The sequence below is a fragment of the Pipistrellus kuhlii genome, unplaced genomic scaffold (genome assembly GCF_014108245.1).
Source record: "Pipistrellus kuhlii isolate mPipKuh1 unplaced genomic scaffold, mPipKuh1.p scaffold_m20_p_9, whole genome shotgun sequence".
In the NCBI taxonomy this organism is placed as follows: Eukaryota; Metazoa; Chordata; class Mammalia; order Chiroptera; family Vespertilionidae; genus Pipistrellus; species Pipistrellus kuhlii.
In genome coordinates, this window is record NW_023425595.1 from 29,489,834 (window position 1) to 29,513,873 (window position 24,040).

General features: G+C 38.4%; 2 protein-coding genes across 2 annotated transcripts; both read right to left on the reverse strand.

The window, feature by feature from the left end:
* Positions 1-317: 317 nt before the first annotated feature.
* On the reverse strand, positions 318-1,388 carry LOC118713349 (olfactory receptor 10A4). Its single transcript, XM_036427804.2, has one exon. It carries the CDS (start codon positions 1,290-1,292, stop codon positions 318-320), a length of 975 nt encoding a protein of 324 aa, XP_036283697.2. The 5' UTR covers positions 1,293-1,388.
* An 8,390-nt stretch (positions 1,389-9,778) lies between these two features.
* LOC118713522 (olfactory receptor 10A2) lies at positions 9,779-10,828 on the reverse strand. The gene has a single exon (XM_036428151.1). It carries the CDS (start codon positions 10,802-10,804, stop codon positions 9,845-9,847), a length of 960 nt encoding a protein of 319 aa, XP_036284044.1. The 5' UTR covers positions 10,805-10,828; the 3' UTR covers positions 9,779-9,844.
* Between the last annotated feature and the right edge of the window lie 13,212 nt (positions 10,829-24,040).

Below are 24,040 nucleotides of genomic sequence, written 5' to 3' on the forward strand. Positions count from 1 at the left end.
GAATTGAACCTGGGGCCCTTCAGTCAATGGGCTGATGCTCTATCTATTGAGCCAAACCGTTTTCTTTCTTTTGTTCTTGCATTCTACCCCTTCAGTTTCCATCTAAAGTTGTGTCAAACACAAGGCCCACGGGCCAAATCCGTCCCGCCAGGCCTTGCAATGTGGCCCACACTGCGCTGTCATCACTGCACTCCGCTGCGTTTCCATCACAATGACAGTTTATGACTGTTCAGTAAACCATTCGGCCCGCGATTTAGGCTGGATTTTAGATTTTGGCCCCTTCTCTGATTGAGTTCGACACCCCTAATCTAAACCAGTCACAGTTTCTTAGGGCTCAGGGTCCTGTGGGTGACCCGCTTCAGTGCAGCCTTCACTTCACTATTCCTTAAGCTGTAGATGATGGGGTTCAACATGGGCGTCACCACTGTGTAGGAGAGGGACAGCAGCTTCTTGTTCTCAGGAGAGGTGCTGGACCGAGGTCGGAAGTATGTGAGGATGGCAGTGCTGTAGAAAAGGGAGACAACCAGGAGGTGGGAGGAACAGGTAGAGAAGGCCTTGCGTTTCCCCTCAGCTGAGGGCATCCTGAAGATAGTGGAGAGGATGCGAACATATGACCCCAGGATGAGCAAGAAAGGGAAGAGGATGAACAGGACAGTGGCTGTCAGAGCCTCCAGTTCAAACAGAGAGGTATCAGCACAGACCAGTGCAATGACAGGGGGACTGTCGCAGAAGAAGTGGTTCACCCTGTTGGGGCCACAGAAAGGGAAGCTGAAAATCCATGTGGTTTGGACAGTGGCCACTGGAAACCCTGAGAACCAAGAGGCAGCTGCCAGCTGGACACAGGCCCTGCGACCCATGATGATTGGGTAGCGCAAAGGGTCACAGATGGCCACATAGCGGTCATATGCCATTGTGGCAAGGAGGCAGCACTCAGCAGCCCCAAAGAAGAAGAAGAAATACATTTGAGTAGCACAGCCAAGGAAGGAGATGGTTGTGTCTTGGATGATCAGGGTCCCCAGCATCTTGGGCACAATGACCAAGTTGAAACCTATCTCCAGGAAGGACAAGTTCCTGAGGAAGAAGTACATAGGACTTTGTAGGGCAGAATCAGCTGTAGTGACCAGGATGATGAGGACATTGCCCATTAGGGTAACCATGTAAATGATCAAAAAGAGAAGAAACAATAGAGCTTGTAGCTCAGAAGACAAGGCTGAAAAACTCACAAGAACAAACTCATTGACAATGGTCCAGTTTCCCCACATCATTCTTCTGCCCTGGATCTCATTGGGCATCCACACTCTGGGAAGAAGTCGCCATCTGTTTTACAGACCTCTATTATACCCTTGGAAAAGGAATCTCCTGTGGTCTCATTCTCTAGCTCTTTTGTTATAGTTATTGAAGATGAAACAGATGTATTTTCAAAAATGTAAAAACCAAGTCTGGACTATAGGTTTCACAATTTTTTTTTTTTTTGAAGAATACTAACCTTTTTCAGACTGAACTGAGGAACACTGTATATATATTTATACATCTCCTGAGTTGTCTCTACTTTTCTGTTTTGTTTGTTTGTTTGTTTTTGTGTTGTTGTTTTATGTTGTTTTTTTTAGCACCAGTCAGTGATGCTGACTAGAAGCCAGGCCAAGCATTTCTGAAGAGAAGGGTCTTGAGGCACAATGAAAGATGTTAACATGAGTCTCGATATGTTTTCTACAAAATAAAAAAGTGGGAAGGAGAAAAGCAAAGGAGGTGAGTGAGCCAACATTTACCAATTACCCGTAAGGAGGAGACTTGCATGTCTTAGCCTCCAGTAGCTATACTCAGAAAGATTTCAGCATATTGGAGGAATCTTCATTTCAAACTCAGACAATTTCAGTTTAAACAAGAAGACACATAATATAGAAACTGGGGTTTATTTTGATCCTTGGGCTAAATATTCTCCATGTAGCTATATGTGATCAGACAAAGGAAAGACAGACTCAAGATAGTGTCAGACTGCAGTGTTATGTAAAAACCCTTTCATCATTTTCCATTGGTCCATTTATGTCTTCATTCTCAAGAAATATGAAACTCAAGTGCCATGTTAGTAAAGACCAACTTAAAATATGCAGGTGTGGCTAATAACATTAATCCCTGTGGACATTGGAAAAGGAAACAAGTTTCATCATTATATCAGTAACTAAGCTTCAAAATTGGAACTCTGAAATTATTTCTCATAAGAATACGCTTACAGAAATAAATCTAAAGCACACAGCATGGTAATTGGTGCATAATACATATGCAATAAATGCTAACCTTTGTGATTATTATGATATAATGTTAGATCTACCTTAAAAATCCAGTTCTTATCTAAGCCATTGCTCCAATTCATGGTAGCCCTTGCTTTGCTTTTCAAAAAATATTTACTAATTTAAATTGATTGGAGTGACATTGGTCAACATGAACATATAGATTTTAGGTGTGGGTTTCTATGTTGCAAGATCTGTATATTACAACGTGTGCCCTTGCTTTTTATCTCTGATAAAATAATAATTTATTCAATAGATATTGTCTTCTAGACACTGTTCTAGATACTGAAGATAACATATCAGTAAGTAAAACAAATAAAAATACCTGCCCTCCTAGAACTCACCTTCCAGTAGGGAAGACAGACTATAAACAAAGTAGAAGGTACACTGTGTTAGATAGCAACAAGAATAATGGAGAACAACACATTGAGGAAGAAAATAGGCATTTTGGAGTGTGGGAGGGAGTCAAACAAAGAAGGCTCCACTGAGAAGATCATACCTGAGTAAAGTCCTGAGCAGGTGAAGATGTGAAGCCAGGGTGGTGAAGGAAGGAGGGAGGTAAAGAGGGGGGGGAAATGCTGTTTAAATTTTTTTTGTCTGAATCCTATTCATTTAAGAAACTTCAAGCTAGGAATCACTTCTATGAAAATGTTTTTTGATACCTTATCTATTTTCACAGTTATAAGTAACATGTATTGAGCACCAAGTGAGTGCCAGGCACTAATCCAAATGTTTTGCATGTGTCATCTTTGTCTCACAACAACCTAAAGGTATAGAAACTATTACTTATCCCACTTTACAGCCAAGGTACAGAGATGTTGAGTGGTTTTCCTAAGGTTAGGCAGCCGGCAAGTGTTGGTATCAACATATGCATCCTGAGCAGCCTGACTCCAAGTCATAGACTAACCACCAGGCAACACTTTCACCGCACTCTCTGAAAACATGAGAGAGTCTGAATTCACAGGTGAGGGCAAGCCAGGGCGTTTGGTATTGGGTGGCAGTGGGAGAGCAAGGAGTAAGACAGTTTCTAGAGAGGACCAGGAAGTTTCAAGACATTAACAACACTAGAATACCACTTGCATAGTCTTTATCTTAGAGTAATCATTAATTTCTATCTTTAACGCATATTCTAGATGGTATACTCCTAGAGAGTAAAAATTATACAATACTATTTAACTGTTTATTCCAGTTCCTAGCAAGGTTGATGTTCAGTAAAGTATTGTTGAATGAATGGATAAATAATGAAGACAATGTGGAAAAATCAAGGAAATATCTGTATAAACAGAATGTAAGCACAGTGAGCTCCAAGCATAAGGAATTTAGATACAAAAGACTACATACATCAGCACTACAGCCTCATACAATATACACAGATTTAAACAGTAATGAGTTATAAATTATATTCATTATCTCCATCTACCCCAAGCCTTCTCCTTATACCTACCCCATTGCAAAAAATGCAACACCCACTTTGTAACATAGGAACTGGGATAAAAATCCTTTATCCCCCAAACTTGATTACTTTTCCTTCTCAAGTTTAGAATCTAAACACTGGTTTAGTGTCACCTTCTCCATTCCTACCCCACTGCCTTTAATTTCTGGCTCTTATTTTCTCTGGCTTAGACTACTGTAGGAACCGGATTCCAGTTTGTTCTCTTCAGACCATCCTTGTCTTGTGTGTGATCCGGCAGCAACTCTGATTAAGTTACTTACCTGCTGATCGTCTTTCAGTCACTCCCTATTGTCCCTGGGATACAGACAAACACTTTCACAAGGACTTTTTCTCTGATACCTGACTAATTTTCCAGTTTCAAATCCCTCATGCTGTTAATGCTCTGGTCACACGAAAACATTTTCTGTTCTGTGCGCACATCATGTTCTCTCACCCTCCTTGCATTTACGCATGTGGCTCTCTACTCTTGGAAACTTCTTCCTGCAGTCATGCATGACTTTCTGCTCATCTCACAACTATCAGCTGAAACAGTTTTCTTTCTGAAGTTTCCCTCTCTTTCCTTTCATATCTTTCACCTTTCTTTTCTGTTCCTTTTATACCTTTTTAAAAATTTTTCTATCTATTTTCCCCTACTAAGTAGGGGATGATGGGAGGGGGGTAATTGCTGGGAAGACTTTGAACTGACTTTCTGTAACTGCCTGAGCACAGTTAGGGCTGTAAGGATCTATCAGTGTGGTATAATTCAGGCATTGCTGGTTTTGTAAGCACAGAGCCATGGATAAGTGTGGTTGTGGTTGCAGTCAGAGAGGTTACCTGGCAGCTACAACTCTATCCAGTCTCCTCTCAGGAATAACACCTTGGAGATTCAAAGCTTTGTTTCAACAAGGAGGAACAGACAATATATTTCAGAGAACTCTGTGAAACTACCACATAAAGAATGGTTTGAGACCACACCGTTATAATGGCAAGGACTTTGTAGTTACAGTTCTGGTTATTATTATTTTTAGCTGTGAGACACAGAGCTACTGACATGATGATTTCTGAGTTATGGTTTTCTCAACTATAAAAGGATTATTATTATTATTATTATTATTATAATAATAAATGTCCTGCCCACTAGACAGGGTGGTTGTAGGTGTGAAATGAGAACATTTGTGCAAAACCTTTGAGCATTTCAAAGCACAATTACCATTGTTTTCTATCCTTTTTCAGGTCCCCTAAGTTGTCAATCTTATAAAACTCTAAGTTTTTTTTACTTGATTCCACTGATCTCCTTTCTTGTCTCTCAGAAACATGTCAAAGAAGACACATTGTTTTCGTGGTGAACCATTATCCTCTTTACAAGAGATTTCAGGCCTGGGCCCTGTACTCCACCCTTTACTTACCTCTTGTCAGTGAGACTTGTTTGTATCACGATTCCAGGGTAAGCCCTGGTTTGTGTCAGTGGCTCTGGATCAGCCTTGGACTGTGTCTGAACGACTGACTCAAAGGGAGCTCCTAAATTATGCTGTGTCTGTGCAAGCCATCTCAGAAAAGCCCAGGAGGGTGTCTCTGCCAGTCATCCCAAAGACACTCTTGGTTGTGCTGGTCTTGGTCCACATTGCTGGTGAACCTTGAAGTCTGTCTTGTCACATTCTGAAAGAAGCTTTGTCCCCGGGCTGTGTCAGACATTCCAGGTAAATCCTGGGCTGTGGCTGGGCCAATCCTTGTAGTAAAGACACTCTGAGCTGTGCAGCATAAGTCACAGCAGGGAAGCTCTGGGCAGGGCCTGTGTCAATCACTAGAGGATTCCAGGTGGAGTCTCAGGACTATTTTGGTCCCTGCTGTTTTAGTGTAGGGAAGTGATTTCTCCCAAAGCTTCTTCTTTCTCCTGTGAAATCACAGGTTCACTTTCTGACAGGCGTGTTTTGAGGAGCTCCCAGGAGTTCAGAAATTCACGTAGATTCTGCAACCTTGTAATTGGATGAAGGTCTATTTGAGCTCTGATGTTTCCTGCACTGGTGAGGCTGCAGAGCCAAGAGACAAAACTCAGTGGTCCATCTTCCAAGGTTTCCACCTGAAAAAGATCAGAGGAGCATGCCAGTATTCTCTTTAAACTTGTTTTAATTCCCCCCAGTTTTATTAAGGTATAATGACTTATAATGTTGTTTACATTTAAGTTGTATGAAGTAATGATTTGATTCATGTAGATATGCAAAAAGATGACCACAGCAGGGTCATTTAACACATCCATCATCTCACATAATTACGTTTTAATCTTGGAAACAATTAAGAGATAATTCTTTGTTAACTATAGTTACCATGCTATACATTAGATCCTCAGTTCTTACTCATCTTATAACTGAGTTTGTACCCTTTGGCCAACATCTTCCAATTTCCCCACACTACCCAGCAACCATCATTTAACTCTGCTTCTGAAAATTTGTGGTGTTTATTTATTTTTCAGATTCCACATATAAGTAAGATTATACAGTATTTGTATTTTTCTGCCTTCAAGGTCCATCCATGTTGTAGCAAATAGCAGGATTATTTCAAATGGCTGATAAATATCCACAGTTTCTTTATTTTAAAATATATTTTTATTTATTTCAGAGAGGAAGGGAAATGGAGAGAGATATAGAAACATCAATGATGAAAGAGAATCATTGATGAGCTACTTCCTGCAGACTTCACACTGGGGACTGAGCATGCAATGCAGGCATGTGTCCCAACTGGGATTGAAGCATGACCTCCTGGTCATAGGTTGATGCTCAACCACCGGCTGGGCTCTCACATTTACTTCTGTTTTTTCTCACAGTTTCTTTATTCATTCGTCTATTGTTTCCATTTTTTTAAAATATATTTTATTGATTTTGTACAGAGAGGAAGGGAGAGAGATAGAGAGCTAGAAACATCGATGAGAGAGTCATCGATCAGCTGCCTCTTGCACACCCCTTACTGGGAATATGCCCGCAACCAAAGTACATGCCCTTGACCGGAATCGAACCCGGGACCCTTCAGTCCCCAAGCCGATGCTCTATCCATTGAGCCAAACCGGTCTCGGCTGTTTCCATGTTTTGACTATAGTAAATGATTAAAAACATATGGCAGTAAAGCAATCTCTTCAAGATAGTGATTTCATTTCCTTTGTGCCAGTATTCTTTTACATTTCCCCTCACTTTTGATTCTCATTGGGCTGGTTCCCAAGAGTGTTTCATACCTGGACTTGAGAAGTTTTCAGTCAAAGAAAGGAAAATCTATTATCATTATCTAAGGCTTAGCGTGCCATGCAGAACATAACATAAGAACATGTTTTTTAAAAAATCTATATATTTTTATTGATTTAAGAGAGATAGAAACATCAATGATGAAAGAAAATCATCGATTAGCTGCCTCTTACACGCCCCCACTAGGGATTGAGGCTGCAACCTGGGCACAAGACCTCCTGGTTCATAAATTGATGCTCAATCACTGAGCCACACTAGCTGGGCTCCCCTTAATGGTTTTTAAGAAAATGTTGAATGTGTGCCTCTACCCGAGGTTCCATCCCTGGAGAGAGGCACCTCTTGCTTTTTGTAGCTTTTGGCTCCCTGGAAAGTGGTAGTGATTCCATGACCATCTAAGGGTTTCTCCAATGGTTCAGAACATCACACCCATCAACTTTGAGCACCATATGTCTTGTTTTAAGTAAATCATTGTCACAATTTTCATCCTACTGTTATTTTGTATGTTAAATATCTATTGTGGCAACTTTCAGCTTCACTGAGCTGCATGCTGGGGAGGCTGTGTTGTCTCTCCAAGTACCAACTCTTGCTTCTGTTGATGCTCTGGCTTCAAAGTTGCATATATTTTGAGTGGTCTTCCCTTACCTCATTTACCTATAATCTTTTTAGAACAGAGCTCTGCAGAACATATAGCTTTCAGGGATGCCTGTGCCATATTAAAATAGAGACAAGTGTGCTGCTCGCATTTTCAAAGAGTTACAGGTACATTAGGGAGAAAACAAACATGTGAAAAGCACAGCATAGTATATACAAAATTTAACTTATCTACAGATTAACTTGGATGAATACATGTAGGAGAGCATAATTTATGCTGCTAGAGCGAACACTGAAGGACCTTGAAAGATGAGATGTATTTGGCTAAAATAAAGGTAAAGACAATTTCAAGTAGCGAAAATAGAATATCAAGACATCACCAACTGTTAATATTAAACTATTAACTCAGAAGTCTGAATGAAATGCATGCCTTTTCTCTAATTTACTCACCTATTTGTTCCATATTCCTTAAAATGTATTTTTTCCAACTAAAATGTAATTGAGCTTTTTTACCTACTATATAAGCAAAATTCAAAAGTGTGGTGACAGATATTGTTGACAGGACTGTGTGGAAATAAGCTGTTGGGAGTGTAAAGTGGTAAAATCACTTTGGAAGGGAATTTGCCAATAGATAGCAATATTACATATGTATTTACCCTTTGCCCAAGAAATCCAGTTTCTAGGTTTCCATCTGTAAGATATACTGGCAAAAATATTAAAAGGCATGGTCATAAAGCTATTGTTTACAGTATAATATGTAATAATAAAAGTCACAAATGATGGTAAATCTACAAAATAGACTATCCTATATAATAAAAGCCTAATGTGCAAATTGTTCCCTCCACAGGGAGTTTGGTCAGGAGTTCAGCCAGGAGTTTGACTGGGAGTTCTACCACTCGCTATGATGTGCACTGACCACCAGGGGGAGGCACAGAACATGGCAGGTGTTAGTGAAGTGGTACTGGCAGTGGGTGGCAGTGGAGGTGCTGCTGGCCCCAATGGGCCCCTATGAGAACAGAACCACAGTGGAATGGTGGAGCAGGTGAGTGGGTGGTGCCAGGCCAAGGCTGGTGCGAGCAGGGCCCAATCACCCCACCAATCGCCCTGCATATGGTGACCAGTAGTGTGTGTGTGTGTGTGTGGAGGGGCGGGGGGGTTGGCAGGGCTGCTGCCTGGCTCCCAGGTGCTGAGGGAGCTGGGCTGGGGGCCCAATGACTCTGGCAGAGGGGGTGGATGTGGGTCCAGGCACCCTGGTCCTGCCCAGAGCTCAGAAGTCAGCTGAGACTTGCCTTTTCACACCATGCATCGCACTTTGATTGTCGACCAGGTCTAGTGACTGCACCTGTGCATGAATTTCATGTGCTGGGCCTCTATGAAGTTATTAAAAAAATGAGAAAATTTTTTTGTGGTTAAAGAAGAGCTATGTTGTAATCATCTTGGATCCATTTTAAGCTCTGACCAAAAGTAGCGTCATGATGGATATTTATGATATCACTTCACCGAGACATCTGAATGTAAATATGGGATAGAAAGATATCCCATGGAAGTTCAAATCCCTTTTTCCTGAGAAAGCTAGAGTAAGGAAGAAAATGATTATTGGAGTTATAAAGGTGTGTGCATGAGGACTATTTAACTACTTTCCTGTATCTATACTACATACCAATGAGATCTTACAACAGAAATAACACAGTGAGGAGAGTTATTCATTGGGAGAAATCCTGGGGTTTTATATCTTGTAAATGGAGTATATTTGCCCTCATAAATTAAGAGAAAGTGACAAGATAATTTAAAAAAAATATATGTTTTATTGATTTTTTTACAAAGAGGAAGAGAGAGGGACAGAGTTAGAAACATCAATGAGAGAGAATCATCGATCAGCTGCCTCTTGCACACCCCCTACTGGGGATGTGCCCACAACCAAGGCACATGCCCTTGACTGGAATCGAACCTGGGACCTTTCAGTCCACAGACTGATGCTCTAACCACTGAGCCAAACCGGTTTCGGCACAAGATAAATTTTAATTGGTTTTCTCTTTATGTGTTTCCCTAAATTAAGATTATAAGCAGGACACAGGAATGTAAATATCTGGAATTATCTGATACAGAAGTGTTGAAGTACCAATAAGAAAAAGAATGTAAGTCTTCAGTGGGCAGGCAGAGGAGTTTTCCAGGTCTAGTGCTGTTTTCTGTCTACTGAGCATCCCAACAGTCATTTTAACAGTCGGGTCTCATCCCAATGGAGATATAAAGACAGCAATCCCAAATATAAAATTGATTGTTTGCCATCCAATAAACTTTAGTCTTATCTCTTAATGTCTACAGATGTAGTTTCTAAGGCCCAGGGCCTTGCGGAAGGTCCGGCTGAGGGCATTCTTCACCTCATTATTTCTCAGGCTGTAGATGATGGGGTTCAACATGGGAGTCACAACCGTGTAGAACAACGATAGCAGCTTCTTGCTCTCAGGAGAATTGTTGGACTTAGGCCGGAAGTAGGTGAGGCTTGAAGATACATAGAAAAGGGAGACCACAAGGAGGTGGGAGGAGCATGTAGAGAAGGCTTTATGCTTCCCTTTAGCTGATGGAATCTTGAAGATGGCAGCAGCGATTCGGGAATAGGAACATAAGACCAGCAAGCAGGGTATCATGACGACCAGAATGGTTCCAACAATCGCATAGACCTCAAACAGTGCTGTGTCTGCACAGACCAGCCTCAGCACAGGTGGGCTGTCACAGAAGAAGTGGTTCACCTTATTGGTGCCACAGAATGGGAAGCTGAAGAGCCATGTGGTCTGCACAGTAGCTACGGGAAAGCCTGGAAACCAGGAGGCAATAGCTAGTTTGGCACGTGTCCTTTGGTTCATGATGACTGGGTAGTGCAAGGGACTGCAGATGGCTACATAGCGGTCATATGCCATGATGGCCAGAAGAAAGCATTCAGCAACCCCAAAGAAGAAGAAGAAATACATCTGTATGGCACACCCAGGGAAAGAGATGGTTGCGTCCTGAGCAAGTAGGGTTCCCAGCATTTTGGGCACAATGACTAGGTTGAAGCCAATCTCCAAAAAGGACAAGTTCCTGAGGAAGAAATACATGGGACTGTGTAGCATGGGGTCTGCCAAGGTAACCAGAATGATGAGGCTGTTTCCCATCAGGGTGACCAGGTAGATAATTAGAAATGACAGGAAGAGTAACAACTGTAATTCAGTAGGTAGGGAAGAGAAGCTCACGAGAATAAACTCAGTTACTCTTGTCCAATTTCCTCCAACCATAATTATAGAAATGAATTCCCAGCTGGAGTCAGGGAGAGAAAGTCTTGATTAGAATATTCAGATTCTAGATTTGTCATTAAGATTTCTTCTTAGTATCAAGTCAGGTTTTCAGTTAAATGAGGAAGGGTCTTCCATTGTCTAAGAATAAAGACACAAAGAAAAATGGCTAGAGATTAAACTCTGAAGCAGACCTAATTTATTTTTTGGAGTTGATATTTCCTTATTTGTACATTAACATATACATAAAGGTCACGCCCTTTTAGAACCATGAATCCCTGAAGGAGCCACCAAAGTGGCCATTTTAGGAGATAGTAATATTCCTGCAAACACTTAAACTTTGGAGAATATAAACCAACATTCATGACTTCATTAAGCACATACAATTTGTCAAGATTTTAGAAATATATAATTATAATATAGAACAATGTATCTAATAACTTTTTTAAAAAACATATTTTATTGATTTTTCACAGAGAGGAATGAAGAGAGATACAGAGTTAGAAACGTCGATGAGAGTCATCGATCAGCTGCCTCTTGCATGCCCCCTACTGGGGATGTTCACGCAACCCAAGTACATGCCCTTGACCGGAATCAAACCTGGGACCTTTCAGTCCACAGGCCGATGCTCTATCCACTAAGCAAAACCGGTTTCGGCATATCTAATAATTTTTATACTCTTCATAAATCTTTCTTGCTTGGCTAGAATTTGAGAGATAAAGATGGGCTAGCATGTATTGAGGACAGTTAACATTTGCATGTGTTTTGCCCTCTTACCTGTGCATTTAGTAGGTGAGGAAACTGCCGAAACCGGTTTGGCTCAGTGGATAGAGCGTCGGTCTGCAAACTGAAAGGTCCCAGGTTCGATTCCGGTCAAGGGCATGTACATTGGTTGCGGGCACATCCCCAGTAAGGGGTGTGCAGGAGGCAGCTGGTCGATGATTCTCTCTCATCGATGTTTCTAACTATATCTATCCCTCTCCCTTCTTCTCTGTGAAAAAATCAATAAAAATATTTTTTTTAAAAATAGGTGAGGAAACTGATCACAGAGAAGTTAAGGAATAACAATTAAAGTGACAGATCTAAAATTAAAACCACATTAGAGGATTCTAAAGTCCTCTGATTTCTACTGAACCATTCTTTATTGACTATTCTGCCTTAACCTGAGGACTAACTCATTAAAGCTTAAGAGAATTAGAATTAGGATTTCTGTCACATCACAATGAAAAAAAGAACCAAGAGAACCAACATCATTAACATCAAGATGCTCAGGATGTGAAAACAGTCTAATTGATTGATAGATGAATTGATACAGAAGTCAAATAGACATTAAAGTACTATCCAGCCATAAAAATAAGGAAATTCTTATTTTCCATTTCAAACAACATAAATGAACCATGAGGACATTATACTGTAAAATAAGTTAGACATATCACTTATATGTGGGATCTGAACAAAACAAAACAAAAACAGACAAATACAACTCAAAGAAAAAGAGATCAGATTTGTGGTTACCAGAAGTGGGAGCTAAAAGGGTGGGAGAATTGGAGGAAGGTGGTCAATATATATCAAGTTCCAGATATAGGATAAAAAAGTACTAGGAATGTAATGCACTACATAATGACTGTAGTTTACACTACTATAATATATATATATATATATATATATATATATATATATATATACACACACACACACACACACACACACACACATTGTTAGGAGAGTAGATCCTAAGAGTTCTCATCACAAGGAGAAATTTTTTCTTTCATTTTATTGTAAAATATATGAGATGATAGATGTTAACTACCCCAATTATGATAATCATTTTGCAATATTTGTAAGTCAAACCATTATGCCACATACCTTAAACATATATTTATCAATAAAACTGTAAAAATGTTCAGGAGGCTCCCAAGAATCAACTGGATCCCCATTCTGTATTATTTGTTTCTAATATCCAAACGATTATCAAGAAGCTCTTCTTGTTTTGTTATTTTGGGAATTTAAAATATTGAGTTCTAATGAAGAAATTATGAGATAAAGTTGGAAAATGATATTGACTGAGAAGCTGAAATAAATTGAAAAGGAATTATATATGGTTAGGAACTATTATAAGAAAATTAAAAGTTTAGTAACAAATAAAAACATTAGGAATAGATAAAATGATAATTGCCACAAAGTATAAGAGAAACAAGTATGCTGTGTTTTGAGTATGTTATATCAATAGAATTTTATTTTTTGTGAAGGAATTTGGACCTTATTCTATAGATTGAGAGAGCCACCTGAATATTTGCAATGAGAGAGTGGCATTGTCAGATATGTCATACAGAAAGATTACTTTGATACTGTTGTGAGAATGGATAGAATAGGGAGGAGTTAGGGAGGGATTCAAGCTGATTGCCTTGGGTGAAGAAGACCAGTTCTGTTTTCCCTTATAATCCATTTTCAAAAAGTAAAGAGGATAAATAATGAAGAGAAGCTACATATTTATCAGGTTGTGGTGAATAATTTAAATTTCAACATTATATTTAAAACTCCAAAATATTCACATAAGGAAATAGAATCTTACCCAACAATAATAAAGTCAAAGTGATCTAAGGTGTCTTTGAAGGACTAAAAATTAAATGAAACATATCTAAAGTTTTGAGCCCAACTTCAGAAAAACCAATACAAGTTTAAAAAAAAGAATAATAAAAGGATTAATAATAAAAGATTCAGGAAAGACCACCTGAGATGGTGGTGTGGGATCATGATTCTTGAATTAAAGGCTGTAAAATATATTGCTGGAAATGTAAAAAACTGAATAGTAAATTAGAAAAGAAGTTTGAGAAACTATACCCAAATTACTGAGAAAAATTATAAAAAGATAAAAATAATGAGACTAGTGAAGTAAAATACAGGAAATAAATTTAATCTAATAGGTATTCCAGAATGACATAACAAAAGAGAGAGAAGAAAGACAATATTTAAAGAAATACCAGGGAAAGAATAAACATCTCTGAGCTACAGGAAGAAGTGACTTTTTGAACTGAAGGAATTCCTAAACACAAAACAAATTTCTTTTTAAAGATTCACGCAAACATATGTCTTTACATTAATAAAAGATTTTGTTTTTCATTTTGAAGACAGTGAAAATTTATATTTATTAACAAGCCTAGAAAATGATAAAAGCAAAACAAACCAAAATTGAAAACCTCTTTATAAACTACAACCAAACAAAAACTCAAGCCCAACTATGAAGGAAAAATATAAATCAGGAAACTTCTGTTTCTAGGAAAATTGGGTAGATATACATTTCCTTATTTTTCCCACTAATATAACTAAAAACTTTAGATATTATATATGAAAGAAACATAAGATTCTGAAAAGTGGAGAGAAGGTAGATCAGCGAGGCATTTCAGAACCCAAGGAAAGTCATGGTGATTACTAGTTTCCTGTTTTTTTTGTTTTTGTTTGTTTGTTTGTTTTGTTTTGTGTGTGTGTGTGTGTGTGTGTGTGTGTGTGTGTGTGTTTGCCTCATTATGTCCCAGACTTGGGGCTGAACATATGAGCAACATTAAAATGCCAAGAGGCACAGAAAAAAATACTTGAACAAAAGTCTGCTCTCATTATCCTAAGGACCAAAAAAATAACCAGTATAGCAAGATTTTTAAATAATAACCCAGCTAAACACTATCTAGAATTTTTTTAAAAAATATATTTTATTTATTTTTTTACAGAGAGGAAGGGAGAGAGATAGAGAGCTAGAAACGTCGATGAGAGAGAAACATCGACCAGCTGCCTCCTGCACGCCCCTACTGGGGATGTGCCCGCAACCAATGTACATGCCCTTGACCGGAATCGAACCCGGGACCTTTCAGTCAGCAGACCAACGCTCTACCACTGAGCCAAACCGGCTTCGGCCACTATTTAAACATATATATACTGTATATGAAAAAAACAAAATAATAAATGTGGCCCCATTCTGACTCACAACAGAAAAATTTGAGTGAGAAACTTAGACTCCTACCCTCAGCAGCTGTAGAGATACCCTAACACATCTGCTGGGGTGGTATTAGAGAAGTCCTGGGAAGCCTGCCAAGCAAAAACAAAGCCCACTATCCCCACAACAGTGAAGATAATGTGGGAAGCCTGGACTTCCCCCAGATCCTGGCAGCAACGCAGTGGCACTCCCACCTACTATCTCTGCAAGGGCTATGTTAAAAGAAGCCAGCTGAAACAGAAGGCTTAAATAAAATTCGGAGTCTTATAATGCTACATACTCAAAACATCCTGGTAACATGGCACCCAAATAAAAAACATGAATAGGTATAATAGACTTTTTTTCTCTTGATTTTTCAAAATGATGATTGGTGATTAAAGCAAATGTGTAATACTATCCTATATGGTTCTAAATTTATTTAGAAAAATATTTATGAGAATTGTATTATAAATAGAATGGTCAAAGGGGTGTAAAAGAAGGTTAGGTTTCTGCAATTACCATAAACTGATAAAATGACCACATTGGTAGACTGTGATAAATTATGTACTTATAATGCAATGTCTACAGCAGTCACTAAAAAACTGAAACAAAGAGATCGATTAAAAATCACTCCAGATAAATCAAAATGGAATAATAAAAATGTTTAAGTAATTTAAAGAAAGGAAAGGGAAAAAAAGAAAACAGAGAAATGAGAGAACAAACAGAAAACAAAAAATAAAAATGGCAGATTAAGCTCTAACATATCTATAATTATATCAAGTGCAAATATTCCAAATATACAACTAAAGGACAGAGATTGGCAAAGTAGGTTGAAAAACATGACCCAACTATATATTGCTTACAAGGAACTCACAGCAAATGTAATTAGATATATAGTTTGAAAGTAATATTTGAAAACAGATGTTATCATGCAAATATAAATTTTAAAATGGTCATTTAATTATTTATACTTTAATAATTATAATTTATACTTATAATTATTGTAATTGTGACAATAACAGTTTTTCCAGAATTTAAAAATATAATACATATAAAAATTCCCATAGATTAATCTCACTTCTGAGTATAGATGCAAAAATTCCAGGAAAAATTCCAAATGGAGACAATATTTACAAGATGTTAAGAGAGTGTTACAGATTAACCAAGAGAAAATTAGGTAAATCTATAATTGTTGAATTCACATAATCAGGAATCAAATGTCAAAGAAGAGAAAAATGTTCAGAGTTATAAGAAATCAAACAATTTTTAAAAGGAGATTAATTTTTCTTTAAAATTTTAAAATAGGATATTTTGTGTAAAAGTGAAAGAATATAAACATTTTAACAGTGTAGTTCCAAATGATAAGTGGATTGCACAAAATATATTCAAGAGACTTTGAATTGCAATTCTATGTACTCCATTTTAGATTTCATACAGGTTTTACCTATCAGAATTAGCCTCTTAACTTTATTTATAATATATCATTGAAAGAAATAAACAATTAAGGATAATATAAGTACATAAAAATAGTAGATTGGTGAAATAAGCTGTGTTATATTTATACTATGAAATACAGTGAATAATTTAAAAGTATAAAAAAATCAGACAGTATGAGAAACTATTCACTAAGTTCTGCTAAAGTAGGCTATAACATAGTAGGTTTAATGTAAGATTTACATATACATATATACATATAGAAAGTTCTATTTCAGTTCTATTTCTTTGTAATATCTTATAGTATAGTTGCAAATGTCTAAAATTTTCATTGCATTTTATATTTTTTATATTAGCCACAGTGAAAATGTATTGCTTTTTTATTTGAAGAAGAATTACTTGAATGCTAGTATACTAATTATTTTATAATATTAAATAAAACATAAAACCAACACTGCACACATATAAATTTCCAATTTTGTAAACATATGCTTGTGTAAAAATACTGAAAAGGTATATGCAAAATTTAAAAGTGATCTACTTCAGGTGGTAAAAGGAGAGGATTTATTTTATTATTTTTACTTTTCTGGATTTCCAAATTTTCTACAGTGAGCTACACTTATTATATATAGCAATAAAAACATTAAATGAGAATGATGATGATGATCACAATGTTGATGAAGCTGGCAATATGTACCAAGGATATAACACATTTATGCTTTGTGCTTTTTTTCATTCTCATTTTCTTCCCACACCATCATTATCCTTCTTGTATTAGAGATGAATAAATGGAAATTTAAGGCAGATATATAATTTTTTAGTTAAGAAACTTTGTAATTATATAGAGAGTAAGTGACAGAGCCTGAACATAAAACCATAATCAGAAATATAATTTAAAAACACTATTGTTTTTAACAAGGCCTATGAAAGGAACATAACCTACACTGTAAGTATCATCTTTGGTTCCCCACATCCATCTCTTCCTCCTCTGCTCCAGCGTTGAGTTTCTCACCATTTATTGGATGAAATACTTGTGTGTGTCTATACCTTTGCATGTAGTATTGTCTCTATCTACATACACCCTCTCTTCCACCTGGCTGACTTCTTCTTTCTGATCCTCAAACCCAGCTCGGTCTCTCATGTGATGTTTCCAGATACAATTAATCATCTTCTCTGTCTTCCTATTATTTTAAAAAAAATTATTAATCTGATATTAAAATTACCTATTTACATCTTAGTCTATAAACTCCTTCAGAGCATGACCTGCCTTAGTTATATTATTGAGGAAGCTCAGTGTCCATTCTGATAAGCTGTTAATATGTGCTTTGGGATAACTAATTGAATGAAAGAATACATGAATTTGACAAAATTCATTCTTCCCAGTGTTTCCATTCATTAAAGTTCTTACTTCTCCCCATAACTGCTCTTCCTTTTGTCAGAATTCCACTTTCATGAGAAGTTCCATGTCAGGATAAATTGTAAGTGTTTGTTGTTGGTGGAGAAGGATTGGGAAGGAGGAGGGAGGAGAAATGAAAGAGCCTGTTGGGATTTCCCATGGAACTTCTGGAAACTACTGGGGAAGAAGTGATGGCACCTGGCTCGAGGGTGGGAGACATCACAGAACCTGCTGGCTCATGGCAGGCCCACAGGCTCCTTACCAGTTCCCTCAGAACTTTCACTGGAACATCTCTCTGTTAATTATTTGATTGACTGTCCCAGGAGCAGGGACCCACTCTTGTAGGCCTTCTACACCCATAGAATTGTCCTAAAGAAATAGTGCATTCTGACTCCTTTACCTCACGAATGTTCTACTGAGGCAACTATTCCCTAAGTTAATTAGAGGGAAGTAAAAAATGGAGGAAATTTATATTCTGTTGAGGCTGCAGGATATAGAAACTTCCTAACCAGAAAACTTTAGATGACAGAGTTGGAAAATTACATTGGCAATCTCAATCTTTTTGTGGTCTCAGCTCTCACTTACCTTATGACACAGAAAGAAGAAAATGAAACCCAGGGGAGAAAGAAACTGATGAAATAATTCCAGTGGACATAGATGTCCCACCAAATCCTGCTTAAATTTTGTTCAGCATAGCAACTGAACCCAGAGAGGGCTGATCTGGCCCAGGGTAAGGAGCCTTACCTATGCCCAGCAGGGAGATCTTCTTTGTTCAGCTCTGCCTAACACCCATGTTGCATTCATGTCCTTGAGTATTTGAAGAGCTCCAGCTCTGTTATCAGAAGAACCAGAAGAGGAACCAAGGAAGCCTTACTCTCTGTCCTGGATGGGCCATCAATGGCTGGACCTGAAACCAGGAACCTGCTACCTTCTCGAGGTGTGAGCAGACTACATAGAAGCCACTCTCCCAGTCTGACTGAGAGTTATTTCCAGCAGTGCTCCTTTTGTCCTGGGGCCAGCTGAAGAGCTGGCACTTGTATTTTCCCCCAGGTGTTATTGGGCTCACCTTAGCTCCTCTTCCTTCCTTTCCTCATGGGGACCTGACCTTTCTTGAGTCTATTGTCCTTTGAGAGAGCACGATAAACTTCAGATGCCAACATTAACGCTCAAGAAAAGAGAAGCAAATTCAAGGCTAGAGGAAGCAGTATCGTGTAGAATAAAGCATTAATTTTGATGTTGGAGTTATGTAAATTTAATACCAGCACTAGATCTCTTAGGTTGATGCTGTTTAACAATTTTAAAGCTTACTTAAAAATCAGGGTGAACACCATATACATATCACACAATATTAGCTGCATCTATTTTATAAAGATAAAATTTCAAATAGATATGTGAAGTTTACTATTAAAACATTTCTATAAGGATATATAAGAAACTGAGAATAGTTGCTTCTGGGCAAGGAAATGGGGTAGAGAGGTCACAGTGAGAGGGAAATCTACTTTTGATTGTATATAATTTTATACTGATTGGATTTTTTACTTAAAACATTTTTCAGCTCAGCTAGTGTGGCTCAGTGGATGAGTGTCAATCTATAAGTCAGGAGGTCATGGTTGGGGCACATGCCTGGATTGCAGGCTAGATGCCTAGTAGGAGGCCAGCAGGAGGCAGCCAATCGATTTTTCTCATCATTGATGTTTCTATTTCTCTCTCCATCTCCCTTCCTCTCTGAAATCAATAAAAGTATATTTAAAAGTTTGTTCATTTAGCTGAAACCGGTTTGGCTCAGTGGTAGAGCATCTGTCTGAGGACTGAAAGGTCCCAGGTTCAATTCCGGTCAAGGGCATGTACCTTGGTTGCGGGCACATCCCCGGTAGGGGTTGTGCAAGAGGCAGCTGGTCGATGTTACTCTCTCATCGACATTTCTATCTCTCTATCTCTCTCCCTTCCTCTCTGTAAAAAATCAGTAAAATATATTTTTTTAAAAAAAGTTTGTTCATTTAGAAATTATTTTAGATATTTAAAGAGTTACAAAGATGGTGAGAATTCATTTTAACACTCCATCCAAATTCCCTTGATATTAACATCTTACATAAACATTGTTCATTTGTCAGAACTAAAAAATTAACATTGGTACAACACTATTAACTAAATGATAGGCCTTATTTTAATTTGATAAGTTTTCCCACACTTATCTATTTTCTGTACCAGGATTCAATCCAAGATAACATATTGCATTTAGTTATTATATACCCTTACTTTTCTCCAATTTATGATATTTTCACAGTATGACAAGTGGCACTCTGGAAGACCAGTCAAGTATTTTGTAGATTGTCACTCAGTTAAGGTTTGTATGTGTTGTGTGTTTTTTCATGACTCTGCTTTTTATTTTTTAAGATGGGGGAATAATACCATTAGGGTGCATTGCTCTTCTCATCACATCACATTAGGGTGTGAATGAGATTAACATGACATTACTATTTCCTTTACACATGCTATTTTTTAGGAGCAAGTTACTAAGTCTAACCTACATGCAAAAGAGAGGAATTAATCTCTGCCTCCAGGAGGAAGGAGTGGAGTCTGGTTGCATTTTTATCATGTGGAAGTATTTGAATTTTTAATTTAAAACATAGATATTTCAAACAAAATAAAAATAATCTTCAGGTTTCATCTACTGATTTTTAACCTCATGACCAGGAGAAAATTATTCAATGATCCAGTTTCTCATGTATAAAATGCCCAATACCTGTTGTGAGAAGGAAATGAAATATAAACTATAGAAAAATGTCATTTATGATAAGATTCCACCAAGATACTACTAATATTTGGCTTGGAACTTGGAAGGTTGACATCAAGGAGGGGAAGGGGCATGATATTGACTATAGAATGATCAACATCACTACTATTACTGCCACCAACACCATTTCTATAATAACTGTCTTAGAATCTTTGTATATACCAATCTTTTTGTTTTGTATATTATTCCTATTTGTTTTTACCTGGTTAACTCCTATACATTCTTCTGATAACACTTTAAATTTCACATGCAAATAAAGACTTTCTCTTTCTATTCTTTCTCTGTTCATTATGTTCTTTTCCTTAATAGTGATGATATAAATTTGTAATTTTGTATTTGTTTGTGTAGTTGTTTAATATCGTGCCTCTCCTTTGAACTATAATGTCCCTCAGGGCAGGGGACTCTGTTTTACTTATTCCTGTAAATACAGTATTTAGTCATAAGTGTAAAGGAGAATTGGGCAGTGAGTATCAAAGCATCAAGAACAGTGAGGAAGCACTTATATTAGTAACTAGAGGCCTGGTGCATGAAATTCATGCACTGGAGAAGGGGGGGGGGGGTCCCCTCAGCCTGGCCTGCACCCTCCTGCAGTTGGGAAGCCCTCAAGGGATGTCTGCCTGCCGACATAGGCCCATTCCCCATGGGGAGCAGGCCTAAGCTATCAGCTGGACATCCTTAACACTGCTGCACTTGCCAGTTGTGAGCCCAGCTTCTGGTTGAGCAGTACTGCCCTGTGGGAGTGCATTGAGCATCTGCCCCCTGGTGGTCAGTGCACGTCATGCTGACTGGTTATTCCACTGTTCAGCTGATTTGCATATTAGCCTTTTATTATATAGGTTTTAGAAATAAAGGCTTGGGCAGTGTCATATAATGGTGTATAATGGCAGTGACAATGGAAATTGGAATTGACCCAAGGTTAGAATAACAAGAATATTGCCAAGGAAGAATGAGCAGAATTAGAAGATTGGGTAAATATGTTTATAATACCATTTATCAAAGTGTAGAATTATAAATAATATAGACTTTACATGGCACTGTCTTTTTGTTCTATAGCTATTTGTGTTCTTACCCGTCTCACTCACAGAAAGATAAGTCTCTTGACATTTATGCAGAAATATCTTGGTGACAGTTGGAAGTATGAAATACACATCTTTGTATATACCAATCCTTTTGTTTTGTATACTATACCTATTTGATTATTTCCCTAGGCCTGACTTCTCAGTGAGAAGTCAGGCCTAGGGAAATAATCTGGGGATTATGCATCCATTTATTGGGCATTTACTCTACACCAGGAACTGGACTAGGCCTCAGAAATATAAACATGAATGATTAAAACTAAACTCTCCTTACTGTGTTCTTTATGCATATAAACATACAAGTATAATGTCTTTAATGTTTAACAGCGATACATACATGATACTATATATGTGCAAGAAGAGTGAGCTTAGAACTAGAGGAATCAGTGAGAGATTAATAGAAGGAAAATATTAGAGTTTAATCTTAATACGTAAAAGTTAATTTGGTATGTATGGGGAGTAAGGGATGAGAGGCAGGAATTCTAGACAGAAGAAATTAATAAAGATATAAATATTTAATAATAATGTCTACCTTTTTTGAAGACATTCTGTTTAATGTTGCTTTATTTAGAAAATAAAATTAACTTTATTAGTCCTTTTAATTATCAAAAAAAATAACTATATAACTATATACATAAATATATATAACTATATATAACTATCAATACATATAAATATATATAACTATATATATATAGTTATATATATCCTATATAATAAAAGGCCAATATGCAAATTAACCAAACAGTAGAACAATTGGTTGCTACGATGTGCACTACCATTAGGGGGCAGACAGTCAAAGCAGGAGCTGCCCACTGGTGGTCAGTGCGCTCTCACAGGAGGAGTGCTGCTCATCCAGAAGCCAGGCTCACAGCTGGCAAGCGCAGCAGTGATGGTGGGAGCTTGTCCCACCTCTATGGCAGCACTAAGGATGCTGCTCCCCATGAGGAGTGGGTCTAAACTGTCAGTCGGACATCTCCCAAGGGCTCCCAGAATTCAAGAAGATGCTGGCTGGGCTGAAGGCACCCCTAACCCGAGTGCACAAATTATGTGTACTAGATATATATATAAAACCAGCTACACCAATAAAAGTGAAACATGCAAATTGACCATACCTCTGCTATGCCCACAAGCCATGCCCACAAGACAATCGGGAGCAAGTATGCAAATTAACCCAACCAAGATAGCTGCGGCCATGGAGCAAGCAGGAGGCTTGGGTTTTCCTAGCAATGGAGGAAGCCAAGCCTCCTGCAGCCCTGGCCTACCCTGGCCTCCGTTCAAGGCTACAAAGTTTCAATTATAGAAGATAAATAAATCCCAGATACCAGGGCCTCCGCTTGGGCCATCCTTCAAACCACATAGGCCCCTTGCCCAGGCTGCCCCACACCCCAAGGGAACTCCCACCCTCATCTAAGACATCCTTCAGGGCAAACCAGCTAGCTCCCATCCGTGCACCAGGCCTCTAACCTAGTTAATAAAAGAGTAATATGCAAATTGACTGTCACTGCAACACACAAGATGGCTATCCCCATGTGGTCAAAGATGGCTGCCCCCATATGAACACAAGATGGCCACCACAAGATGGACAGCAGGAGAGGGTAGTTGGGAGGGACCAGGACTGTAAGAGAGGGCAGTTGGGGCAATCAAGCCTGCAGGGGAGGGCAGTTAGGGGTGATTAGGCCAGCAAAGGAGGGAAGTTGGGGGTGACCGGGCCTGCAGGGGAGGGCAGTTAGGGGCAATCAGGCTGGCAGGCAGAAGAAGTTAGGGGCAATCAGGAAGGCAGGCAGGTGAGCAGTTGTGAGTCAGCAGTCCTAGATTGTGAGAGGGATGTCCAATAGCCCTTATAGGGATGTCCAACTTCCCAGTAGGATCGGGCCTAAAAGGGCAGTTGAACATCCTTCGAGGGGTCCCAGATTGGAGAAGATGCAGGCTGGGCTGAGGGACACACACACCCACTCCCATGTATGAATTTCATGCACATGGCCTCTAGTATATATATAACCATGTACTATGTAGATCCTCTGTCTACATATTGGTCTCAAAGTTTTTTTTCTCCTATGATCCTCTTGAGACCTCTTGGCCTTCCATGTTACATAGCATTCATCCCTTTTAACTTCTTTTTTTTCATTTTTTTTAAATTAAGTCTTCTAATTTCTTTATAGTTCCTGCTTTCATATTTAAAAATTATTTTTATTGATTTCAGAGAAGAAGAGAGATGGAGAGAGAGTTAGAAACACCAATGATGAGAGAGAATTCTTCAACCCAGGCATGTGCCTTGACTGGGAATTGAACCACAACCTCCTGGTTTATAGGTCAATGCTCTACAACTGAGCCAGGCCAGCCAGACTCCTGCCTTCATATTTTAGAGATGGCTTATGCTGTACTGAAAGGACATATTTTGGAGTCAAATAGACCTGAATTTAGATGTAAGCTCTGACACTGTTTGTTCCATTGTCCTGTTCTATACATCCTGATAATACCCGTGATGAGTAAATGATACTTTATTTATAAACTAGAGGTCTGGTGCATGGATTGGTGCACCAGTAGGGTCCCTCTGCCTGGCCTGTGGGGATTG

Coding starts and splice junctions, on each gene's coding strand:
- LOC118713349 (XM_036427804.2), bottom strand. CDS start 1,292: ATGCCCAATGAGATCCAGGGCAGAAGAATGATGTGGGGAAACTGGACC.
- LOC118713522 (XM_036428151.1), bottom strand. CDS start 10,804: ATGGTTGGAGGAAATTGGACAAGAGTAACTGAGTTTATTCTCGTGAGC.